The 12,245-nt window shown below is 41.2% G+C and overlaps 1 protein-coding gene across 2 annotated transcripts in view; it reads right to left on the reverse strand.

Moving 5' to 3' along the window:
- The window catches only part of LOC117515994 (sodium-driven chloride bicarbonate exchanger-like), a 106,257-nt gene extending 99,170 nt beyond the window's left edge, over nucleotides 1-7,087 (reverse strand). The window contains exons 1-2 of one of the 2 annotated variants that reach the window (XM_034176843.1): nucleotides 6,697-7,087; nucleotides 3,749-3,778 (exon numbers count right to left, since the gene is read on the reverse strand). In XM_034176843.1, coding sequence (XP_034032734.1) covers nucleotides 3,749-3,778; nucleotides 6,697-6,744 — 78 coding nt within the window. In that variant the 5' untranslated portion in view covers nucleotides 6,745-7,087. The remainder of the gene's footprint in view (nucleotides 1-3,748; nucleotides 3,779-6,696) is intronic. The other variant, XM_034176858.1, reaches the window with a different exon arrangement.
- Nucleotides 7,088-12,245: the final 5,158 nt, after the last annotated feature.

The following is a 12,245-nucleotide window of genomic DNA, read 5'->3' on the forward strand; positions in this document are numbered from 1 at the left end:
TGGTGTTGTCCAACCTGCTGATGTGCATGGATGGAGGCTCTGAGCCGGCCCGGCTGCAGAGCTGGGTGGCTCTAGGCTGCTGAACTGGCTTGGCTGCTTCCAGAAGCGCTGTTCCTCTCCAGTCATATAAAAGGAAAAGTGTATTGACGACCCATCAAGTGTATCGTAAACCCTTACAACTCGTGTTATGAGTTGCATAGATTGTCACCTTGCCAACTTTGTACTGTTCAAAAAACAGGCACAATGCGAGTGTTGCCCTGCGACTCAAACGAGAGGATTGTGGGACCCAGCAAACGTCGCACGAATTCTCGGGAATTTACTCACAAATACGTTCACAAGCTGTCGCAGCCCAGTAAGATAGTACCCTAAACAAATTGCATGTGAAAAGTAGGATGGTAAACACAGAGATCAAATAGCAAACATGTCTATGCAGCTTCTCAATAATATTTGAGACAAATGATGGCAAATAAATGTCCAGCAGATGAAGGATTCACAGTCTGAGTGGTAGACACAAAATGCTCTGTGCTTTTCTCAGTCTGAGTATTGCAACAGGGATGTTTGCGTCAGAGTGCACGCCATGCAAATATTCAGTCTGCACTGCAGCTAACACGTGTTCACTTTTACCTGCATCCCCTCCAAAGCAATTTTACATGTTGAAAGCTTGAACTCTGCAATCTATTATTTATTATCTGTTATGTACTCCGGAGGTTCCTGCTTTTGTTTGGCCGACAGTCCAGGTGCATTGTGGTCATCATGAGCTGAAACTATGTCAGACATCTGCCAAAACAAGCTAGTTATTAAGACATAAATCAAATATAAGCATACCATAGATTATAGAAATAAATATCAGATTTTTCACTTTTGTTATGTGTTTTTTGCAAGGTTTTTTGTTTGTTTGTTTTTCACTATTTACTGATGAACATTAACCTGACTTCATATTAGTGTTTAATAGTAATCATAGGTGTCTCTTTAACCAGTTTCTTGTAATAGTCATTCTAAATATCCCCTGTGCACAAGCATCTTGTCCAAAATTTAACTTTGGCCCGTGAGCTTGTCTTTTAACCAATGTTTCTCAACGTCAGACCACTTTGTCCTTGGATGACGCTCAACCATTCCACCAGTTTGGGTCCAAATTAGATCAAAGCTCTTCAATTTACAGGATTGAAAACAACAACCGTGCATGTGCTACCGTGTGCAGAATCTAAAAACCATAGATTGTACATATACTGAACGAACCCTTTATGACATCACCCATAAGTTTTCTGAAGACTGGGTTTGAAACTCAGGGCCCCTTCACACGAATGTGGTCAAACTATGCATGAAGCAGGAATCGTATGCAATGCGTGTAAAATCGTAGCTGCCTTCAACATCTCGTACACCTGCTGCTACAACTATTTGCACACACCAGCGGCTGAAAGACAGAATGTGCGCTGTGAGAGCCCATTCAATCCCTCTTGCGGCAGCTGTCGGCCAAATTCCAGGTGACACACACGAACATCTACACCATTCGCTTGGCACTTATAAAATGTGGGCTATTAGCATGAAAACAGTCAGCAAACGATCACTGTTGAGCTGGCGGTGAAGTTTGTCTAAGTGCCCTCATGACTGTGAAGTTGTCAAGTGCGCATGTGGTGTACCAGAGTGTCGGCTCCCCCCAACAACGCATTTGTGCGTGTGTTTCGTGATGTTTTTGTGGTTCGCTCATATGAGCTGTTCCACTGTGATTCGCCCTGATTTGTACTTATTCATACAATGTGTGAAGGGGCCCTCAAATAGGGTGGCTCTAGATGTCTCCAGCTTGACAATGCCTGACTCCGTCTATCTATAAATGGGTAAACGGGTGGAGTATAGCAAGCCATAACCTCAGTGAGATGAATGAAGCCTGAACATGCGTACCTATGTTGTAGTTACCAAGCTAGTTAAGGCTTACAGATGATGAAATTTGTTTTGGGCATTTTATTAACACATATTTTTGTGGCGTGGCTGGTGGTTTTAATCACGAGTGGCTTGAATGTGACTTTTAAAAGCTATGACTGGCATATTGCCTCAATAACTATGGCACCATCAATGTAGCTAGCGCCACCAAGCTATGAATACGTGCTAATTAATATGTATGTCACTAACATACAAATTAAAAAATCCTAAATTTCACTCAACAGAAATACTGGAGCGCAGACTTTTTGATGGTTCGTTCGCACAATTAATTGCACAGTAAACCATATTATATGAGACAAGTGACAAAATGTTCAGAAAGACAGTCAAATCCACAGCAGCTAGCACCTGCTGCTAAAGGCTAAACCCAGCAAACTAGTTGTGACCACACTGTGAATTCTTCACAACTCTATGACTTAAAACAGCTTAAAATGATGAGTTATCTCAAACTTCACCCCATACAGTTGTCATGAATGGGGAAACCAGCTGTAGAGACCAAAACATTTTTTTAACCAGGCTGTAATCATGTTTATTTCTGCTGTCAAGTTGGAGAATTTAACATGGTCTGACACTGTAATCAGCAGCACTGGAGCACCCCAGGGCACGGTGCTGGCCCCTCTTCTCTTTACCCTGTACACCTCTGACTTCTGATACAACTCTGAACTGTGTCACATCCAGAAGTTTGCAGATGACACAGCCACTGTTGGATGCATCAGGGATGACAGAGAAGAGGAATACAGGAGCCTAGTGGAGGACTTTGCTGCCTGGTGCCACACAAACCATCTACAGCTCAACACCTCGAAGACAAAGGAGCTGAGTGGTCATTGACGTTGGGAAGTCCAGACCAAGTCCGCAACCAGTTCTGATGGAAGGAGCTGAGGTGGAGGCTGTGGATTCCTACAAGTACCTCGGGCTGTGGCTGGACAGCAAACTGGACTGGACAACCCACACCAACCACCTGTAGAGGAAGGGACACAGCAGGCTGTACTTTCTGTGGAGGATGCGGTCCTTTAACATTTGCAGGAAACTCCTGTGGATGTTCTACCAGTCCATAGTAGCCAGCATCCTCTTTTACACCGTGCTGTGCTGGGGGGCAGCACATTCAAGGAGGACACATCCAGGCTGGACAAACTGATCAGGTGGGCTGGCTCTGTGGTTGGCATGAAGCTGGACTCTCTGGTGATGGTGGCGGAGAAGAGAACAGTGGACAAACTGCTGGACATCATGGACGATGCCAGTCACCCTCGCACACCATCATCAGCAACCAGAGGAGCCTCTTCAGCCACAGACTGCTCCTTTCCAAGTGCAGCACCAACAGACTGAAAAACTCCTTTGTCCCTCAGACCATCAGACTGTACAACTCCTCACTCAGGGGGAGGAGGAGTAACAGGAAGACAGAGGACGGAAATGAGAGGAACAGTAGTAGCCAGTAAACCAGTATTGATCAGTATGTCTAGTTATATTGTGTATTTATATTTATATTTGCAAACTGTTTTTCTTTTTTCACTTTTGATACCCTGTGTGCTTCTTACCCTGTGTGCTGCCATGCAATCCTGCTGGAACCTCAATTTCCCTGAGGGATTCTTCCCAAGGGATCAATAAAGTTCTATCTAATCTAATCTAATGGGGGGGTCTATATAAATTGACTCCCTTTTGGATCAGGCCTCAAGTGGCAACTCAAAGAACTGCAAGGTTTGGCTTCATTTTTCAGCACCAGCATTGCTGTTTGGTAAAAACCGATCATGCAGAATATGACACCTTTAATTTGAATTACTCAGCAAAGCAAAAAACAAAACAAAAAAAAACATGTACTCACCACATCTTTACTTTCTTGGGAAACTTGTTCCTGTAAGTGAAAGAACATCAAGAAATGAGTTGGCCAAATTTTTGCATGAGGAACACACATCTTCCTCTTTCTCCTCCTTTATTGAACTAAACAAAAAGCATGACATTTTATGATAAAATCAGCACCAAAAACTACATCTGATCATTTTGGTTCCCCCCTCCTCCCGAGTGGTCCTGTTGTGACAAACTGAGGAGTTCCTGGGATTCTACGAACACCTCACATACCCTCACACATCCTGCCTAAACCATGACAATGCAGAGGCTTGCTGCGTAGGCAAAGAGATGAGACCAGCAGTGACTAAAGCCAGCACGCTGCATTTAGACTGCAGAATGCACACACACACACACACACACACACACACACACACACACACACACACACACACACATACACTTACAGACTCAGCTGCCTCCAATAACTCCTTTTAAACATGATGAACATATATATATATATATATACAAGTATATATATATATATATATATATATATATATATATATATATATATATATTCTTGTCTTGACAGTGCAGCAGAGCACATTCGTTCTCCTCTGCACCCTCACTTGAATAATAATGAGGACAAGTTGACTGGAGAAGGAGGTGCTGTCTTTACTATCTGACATGATCTGATTCCACTCTGTCAGAAAGGTGTTTGGACTCATTTTGTCCTCATACACTGATGAAGCACTCTCCGTGTCTGTCAGCCCGGCAGGTGGCCATCTCACCATGCATCAAAGAATAACAGGACCATTCTTTATAGAATAATCTGATTATGTTTCTCAATGAAAAAAAAGGTCTCTATTGGATGATTAGAAACAGGTGAAGCATTAGGTGAGATCCTGGGGAAGAAAGTGAGTTGGCAACCAGGGGTGTAGCCAGAAATTCACTTTTGTGTGATTCCCATAAGCCAGGGGTAGGCAACCTGTTCCAGAAAGAGCCATGAGGGTGCAGGTTTTCTTTGCAGTGGCTGCAAAGAAAACCTGCACCCTCATGGCTCTTTCTGGAACAGGTTGCCTACCCCTGCCATAAGCCATCAGTGTTTCAAGCTAGTGATGGTCAAATAAAGCCTCATGAAGTTTTTTCTTTTTATCCGAGCCCTGTAGATGGTGGTGTATCTTTAACAAAATGAATCAAAGAAACCTGAAGTGCAATGTGCTTTAAACTGTTTTTTTTAACATGCCACCATCTAGTGGATTCAGAAAAAACAACAACAAATGCTTCATAAGACTTCAATTGGTATTCACTGTTTTGAGCATTTCAGAATTGTGATTCGATTTCACAAGCAATTCCATTAAAATTTTCTGAATGTTTAGAAACATGTGTTGTTTAATATTTGCAGCACTTCAATGTTAAATCATTTTCGAAACAACTTGTTTTCAATCAGTTTCTCTAACCGTTTGAGCAAGGAAACCATTTTCTGAAGGAATTGCTTTGAGTGTTTCTGGTGTTTCAAAAGAGTCAATTATGTTCAAATAGAATTTTTTTTTTAATTTGGGGATTTGAGCATTTAAGAAAAGGCAATCCTTTTATGAACTAATGTTTTTTGTTTTTTTGTTTTTTACACTAATGGTGTTTACACTTTTCCAAACACAAAATCATATTTCGAAACAAATGTTTTGTTGAGTGTTTTGGAGGTTTCAATAACAAATGCTTCATTTGGTGTTTTCAGAATTTTTGAAACAGAATCATTTTGTACATGAATTGTTGTTTCCTTTTTTGACTCTTTAGAAACACTGATTGTTTAACTTAATAATTTGTAGCACTTCAGACTGAATCATTAGCTGAAAATTTGTTTGTTTGACAGCCTTCTGAACCAGGAAATAATTTTCTGAAGAAACTGTTTTGTTGACTGTTAATATAATATTTCAGACAATTTCAAGACAATTCTAAGTGGATTGTTTCATTTGGAGTTTTGAGCATTAAAAAAAGAATCCTTTTATGACTGGTTTAATGTAGTGTGTCATCCATTTCAAAGCACAATATCCTATTTTGAAACAAATGTTTTGTTGAATTGAAGTGTTTTGGAACAGTAAGTGTCAAAAACAAATGCTTCATTTGGTTTTTAAAACATTTCTGAAAACGTTTCACATGTACATTGTGATGCAAACATGTTTTTGAAAATGGTTTACTAATTTAAAATGCTCGAAACACAAAATATTTACAACAAAAAATTGGTGTTTCAAAACACTCGTGCGCACACAAACACAAGTCAGTGTTTCAAAACAATTCAAGACAAAAAAAAAAAAATTAGAAAAATGATTTACTGTTTCAAAAAGCTTCAAATGCTCACCGAAGCATTTGCTTCAGGAAATCATTCATGAGCCAAATACTTAACATTTCGGAATCAAACTGGTTCATGGAGTGTTTGATGAATTGTCATCTGCAGCAACATTTATGTCAAAGTTTCCAAAAGCCTTTGTTTCTGCACCATTGTGAGTAGAGTAAACCAGGAGGGCTTCGAACCGCTGACACACACCTACTGTGTCCTTAAGGATGTTCAGGACTTTGTGTTCTCACTTAGTGTAATAACTTTGCGCAATTAAAGCAACAGCATGACCGCAGGTTTCATACACACAGTCCGCAAATAAACAGTCATATTTCTGCAGGCCGAAACACAATTATAGGCTCTAAATATGTGCCATTCGCGCAGATAGATGCATTTGTGAAGAGGCGATTAAATCCATGTTGTCCGTGTTGGATGTGCAGCATCCGCCTGTGTCACGATATGCTGCATGAAGCCAGTGAAACTGTCCAAACATGGCCCACATGAAAACCACATCATGGAAAGACTGGAGGTTCATTGAAAAGGAAACGCGCACCGATCATCCATCATCCCCCTAAAAAAAACAAACAAACAAACAAAGCGACACGAAACGTCTGCAGAGCACACACGATAAATCGTGTCTCTTTCCGTCTTACCGTCGGTAAAAGCGGCTCCATTTGTGCTCCCTGATCCGTGATGTCCATCTTTTTCTCCTCCTTGGCTTCACGGACAGTCGCGATGCGCTCCGCGTCTGTCAAAGATCGGATAAAGACCACCGGGGTGATCTGGAGGATTCTTTTTTCTTTTTTCTTCTTATTATTATAATATTCTTCTTCCCCTCACATTTACCGGCAGGGATTTTTCAGATGGAGGTATAACAAAGCATCCCCGTCCTGTCCTACATAATTTACGCACGAAGGCGGGAGGCAGCGCTTCCCATGGCACGAGTTTAAACGCTGGACGCGCACAGTCAGGAGCCGCGGTCCGTGCTGACCATTTATAGACAGAAAAGTGGCCTACTTTGCTTATAGACTGTGCAGAAAAATGCGCCAGTGTTCATTCAGGAACCTAAAAACTGACTGTTACACCCTCAGTCCGCTGTAATGATGCATAAATGCATCACTCGCCTTCACACTGATTTTTTTTTTCATTCAAATCCAATGTCAAGGTTATTTTCCACAGTAACATTGTTTCCAAATGCAGGCGCTGTAATGTGGATTTGCATTTAACATGCTGGTGTAACTGGCGCAGTGGATCCTTTTTGAAGATTCTGGATTCTGATTTGTAAAATTAAAACTTCCCCGCAGCTAAAAACCTGTCGGCTGCGCAAATGCGACGGCTGTGCCAGAATCGTTATTTGTAGATGCGGCACTCCGATGGTGCACCGACATCAGCATCCAAGGACGCAAGCTGCAGCCCCACTTATACACCAGCGCCCCCCCTGTGGAGAAATGTATGAAGGCCAGCTTAATGATGACAGAAAATAAAATTAAAGGCCTCATATTGCGTATTGTACACTTTTCTGCAAGCTGGCATAAGTCAACAGGTATCCTAAGAACAATAATAATAGTAATAGTAATACTGATCATTAGAAGGACACTCAGAGGGCACATATTTTATCTCCTTCTTTTCCATTGTTGTAGGGTTATTATGCCTTTAATCACTTCTCTAACATTCTGGATTCTGCAGCTGAGCTTTGATCCTGATCCAACAAGTGATTTGTATTCTGAGCGCTGCTCTTCTTAATCACTCAGATTTAATTACTGATCTTCAATCATGATGTTTCATCCTGCTAGATGACCTTTGACTCTTGTTCCTCATGTTTCTTCCTGCTTGCTAATCTTTCAACCAAGGAAGTTATGCTTTTCTCGCTGCTCTTCTGTCTGTCTGGTTGGCTGGCTTTCATCATGTAGTCAGTGTCAAATGAATAAGAATCTTGACCTTTGATCCTTTACCAGTAAATTTAAATTCTGTTTGCTAATTGATTTAATCACCATAATCCAAATCAAAGGATTCAGGATCAAAGATCGTGCCATACGTATGGTGCAACACACACACACACACACACCCCACACACACACACACACAGTCCTGTTAAAAATAACACCAGTGTGTTTAAAAAAGTAAGTAAAGCTCAAAATCCTTATACAAGTAATAGCTTTTATTTCCACACACACATGTGCATTGGGAACACTGAACATTCTATTCAAAATCAAAACATGAAGAAACATTTATCAAATTTGTTACTACTTTACAGAAAGTGAAGAAAAAGTAATATTAGGCTGTTGAAAAAAATAGCAGTGTCTGCATTTTTTCTTTACAAACTCAAATATTTACTGTATAAACTGAAAAATGCCTGAAGGCTTATCTTTCCCGTGAATCACTGAACTAATATTTAGTTGTATAACCACTGTTTCTGAGAACTGCTTCACATCTGTGTTGCATGGAGTCAACCAACTTCTGGCTCCTGTGAACAGGATGATTGGACTGCATTCCATAATTCCTCTGCATTTCTTTTTCTTTCTTTTTTTGCCTCAGAAACAGCATTTTTATGTCATTCCACAAGTTTTCTATTGGATTGAGGTCTGGGGACTGGGATGGCCACTCCATAACACTAATCTTGTTGGTCTGAAACCAAGATCCTGCCCACTTTCTGGTGTGTTTGGGGTCACTGTCCTGTTGAAACACCAGTTTCAAAGGCATTTCCTCTTTGGCATAAGGCAAAATGACCCCTTCAAATATTTTGATGTATTCATTCATTCATTCATTTCCTTTATTTACCCAGGTAAAAACTCATTGAGATTGACATCTCTTTTCCAAGAGTAACCTGATTCAATTCAAACTGATCCATGATCCCTGGTATGCGATAAATAGGCCTGAGACCATAGTATGAGAAACCACCATGCTTCGCTGTCTTCACAGTGTACTGTGGCTTGAATTCAGTTTTTGGGGGACATCTGACAAAATGTCTGTGTCCCATTGACCCAAAAAGGACAATCTTGCTTTCATCAGTCCACAAAATGTTTCACCATTTCTCTTTTGGCCAGTCAATGTATTCTTTGGCAAATTATAACCTCTTCAGCACATGTTGTTTCTTTCAGCAATGGGACTTGCTTCTCTCAGCTATGGGCTTGTTGTCCATAGCTTGGCTTCACATAAGCATCTTCTAATTGTTACATTACTCACAAGTAACTTTATACTTTCTTTAATCACCTTGGAGCTGACCATTGGCTGAGTCTTTGCCATTCTGGCAAAGATCAATTTGAATGGTGGCTTTCCTTTTTTTTTTCCCTACATCTTTCATGTTTTGTTTCCATTTTAAAGCATTTGAGATGATTTTAGCTGAGCAGTCTATCATTTTCTGCACTTCTTTATATGTTTTTCCCTCTCCAATCAACTTTTTAATCAAAGTACGCTGTTCTTCTGAGCAATGTCTGGAACATTTTTCAGAGATTAATGCACGACAACCAGCATGTACATTTACTACCTTCATCCTTAAATAAGGGCCACCTGTTTGACGCCTGTTTTTTTGTTTTTTGTTTTTCACAGAAATGCAGACACTGCTATTTTTTGCACACACTAATATTAATTTAATTCTTCACTTTCTGTAAAGTAATAAATTAGATATTTTTTCCTCATGTTTTGATTTAGAATAGAATGTGCAGTGTACCCAATGCATTTGCATGCATGAAATAAAAGCTATTATAAAGATTTAGAGCTTTATTCACTCTTTTAAACACACTGCTATTATTTTGAACACAACTGTACACCCCCCCCCCCCCCCCCCCCCACACACACACACACACTTTTTGCTGCTTTCTTAAATCAGCATATCTTGTCCTCCCCCACTGGTTTCCAGTGGATGTAAGAACAGATTTCATAGTTTTGTTGTTGACTTAAAAAGTTATGAATGGCTCTAATCTTACAGAACATACGTACCATGCAGGTTTACTCTGGTCCTCGGATTATGAGGAATGCTGTCAGACTGTAGAGCTTTTACTTACCATGCTGCTATTTTGTTGAAAAATCTGCCGGTGATATTCAAAAGTCCAGTTCTTCTAACCTTGAAACATATTTGCCGGAGCTATGTGGTGACCAGAGGAGGAAGTGAGGCTGTTTGAGTGCAAAGACTCATGGGATATTCCATTGTTTGACTTATTGTTATGTGGTGTTTGATGCTTGCTCTCATTTTCTGGCATTGTTGTGGGGGGTGTTGATGACTGCATAGAGTTTGGGTTTGTACTTGGGAAGAATTGCCACTGTTACTGTAAAGGGTAAATAGTTGAATGCCGTTGATCCACAATCCTCTCTGTTGGGTGTTCACTGATTATATATTAATTATCATGCAGTACATTGGGACACAAGAGCTGCTGTAAAAACTGCAACCTCTGTTTGCTGTCCACTCTTGTTGGTAGAATTACTGCAGTATTTGGTTGAAAAAGTATGTGCATAATTGTATCAGATCAGAATCAGAAGAAGCAGAATCGCCTTTATTGTCATTGTACTTTGCATTACAACGAGATTTGAGTGCAACTCCAAAAAGGTGCTTTCCGTGGTGCAAGTAATTTTTAGCCAATATAAAAGATAGTGAAATTTAACGGTAAATTATTCAGAATATAAACATAAACATAAGGTAAAATAAAATAAAATAAAATGTGGACCAAGTAAAATGTAAAACGAGAATGATATACAACTGTGGAATCATATCACATGTAAAAAAGTGTTTGAACAAAGGACCTCAAAGGCTTTGAGGTATTATGAAATCGAGAGATGCCTGGGAAGAGCTGATGAAGACATGGTCACTGGACAGAGGTGTTTGGCGATGCAGACACCTGCATTATGAAGTTATTCGTACCACAAATAATTACACAACTGTCTTACTGCATGGTTTTGAGATTTAGATGCTAACCAATAACCAAAGGTGGCCACTCACTGTCGTTGGTCTTTTCCGTCTCTTTGGGGGATCCTTGAATACCGCTGGAATGGTTACTTAGAGAGACTCAGATATGAAGTATCACTTGCATTGCAAGGGAACGGTAACTATGACATTTTGGCCATGTGGGGTGTATTTCCGTGCATGATTTTTCTCACCGGCAGGCCACAGTCTGTATGGTTGAGAAGCAACACCTCAGAGTCCGACACCATCTGGCTGAGCGCCGGCTCCCCTCGGGGCTGTGTGTTGAGCCTGCTGCTCTTCACCCTGATGACCCATGACTGTGGTGCTTGCTCCACTACCAACCACATCATAAAGTATGCGGATGACACGACATTGGTGAGTCTGATTCAGGACAAGGAGGAGCTGGCGTACAGAGAGGAGGTGGTACGTCTGGTGGGCTGGTGCACCAATTACAATCTAAACCTGAATGTCGACAACACAAAGGAGGTCACTGTTGATTTCAGAAGGAACCAGCCCACCCACACATGCCCCTCCATAGAGGCGCTGCTGTAGGGATCGTCCAGAACACCAAGTTCCTGGGGGTGCACATCTCCAGCGACTTGACCTGGACCCGGCCCACATCCTCCTTGACCAAGAAAGCCCACCAGCAACTGCACTTCCTCAGATATGGTCAAGAGCATCCTAACAAACTGCATCTCTATCTGGCATGACAGCTGTACTGCCACGGACCATAAGGCCTTGCAGAGAGTGCTGAGAGCAACTAAGAAGGTCATTGGCACTCCCATCAAGGACATTGCCCAATGCTGCTACAAAAATCATTGCAGACCCAACACATCCTACATCATAGGTGTCAAACTGATTCCAGAAAGGGCCAAGAGGGTGCAGGTTTTCTTTGTAACCACCAACTCCACCAGGTGATTTCACTGATGAACTCTTCCCATCTGCTCAAAGTGATGTTCATCAGTGAAGGACAGTGAAGTACAGAGGATCTTCAGACAGCACAAAATCCCAGTTTACTTTAAACCGATTAACACCTTGAGACAGAAATGAGTTCACCCTAAGGACATGATCCCTAGTTACAAACAGAGCAATGTAGTGTATTCAATCAGATGTCAGGAAAACTGTAACGAACACTACATAGGTGAGACTAAGCAACCTTTACACAAAAGACTGTACCAGCACCGCAGAGAGGGCACCAGTGGACCTCAGTCTGCAGTTCATCTCCACCTTAAAGACACTAACTGTTGGGAAAGTGTAGTGACACGGACCCACAACAGGGGGCGTAAATGATCGGACAATGAAAGAGTC

The sequence above is a fragment of the Thalassophryne amazonica genome, chromosome 1 (genome assembly GCF_902500255.1).
Source record: "Thalassophryne amazonica chromosome 1, fThaAma1.1, whole genome shotgun sequence".
Taxonomy (NCBI): domain Eukaryota; kingdom Metazoa; phylum Chordata; class Actinopteri; order Batrachoidiformes; family Batrachoididae; genus Thalassophryne; species Thalassophryne amazonica.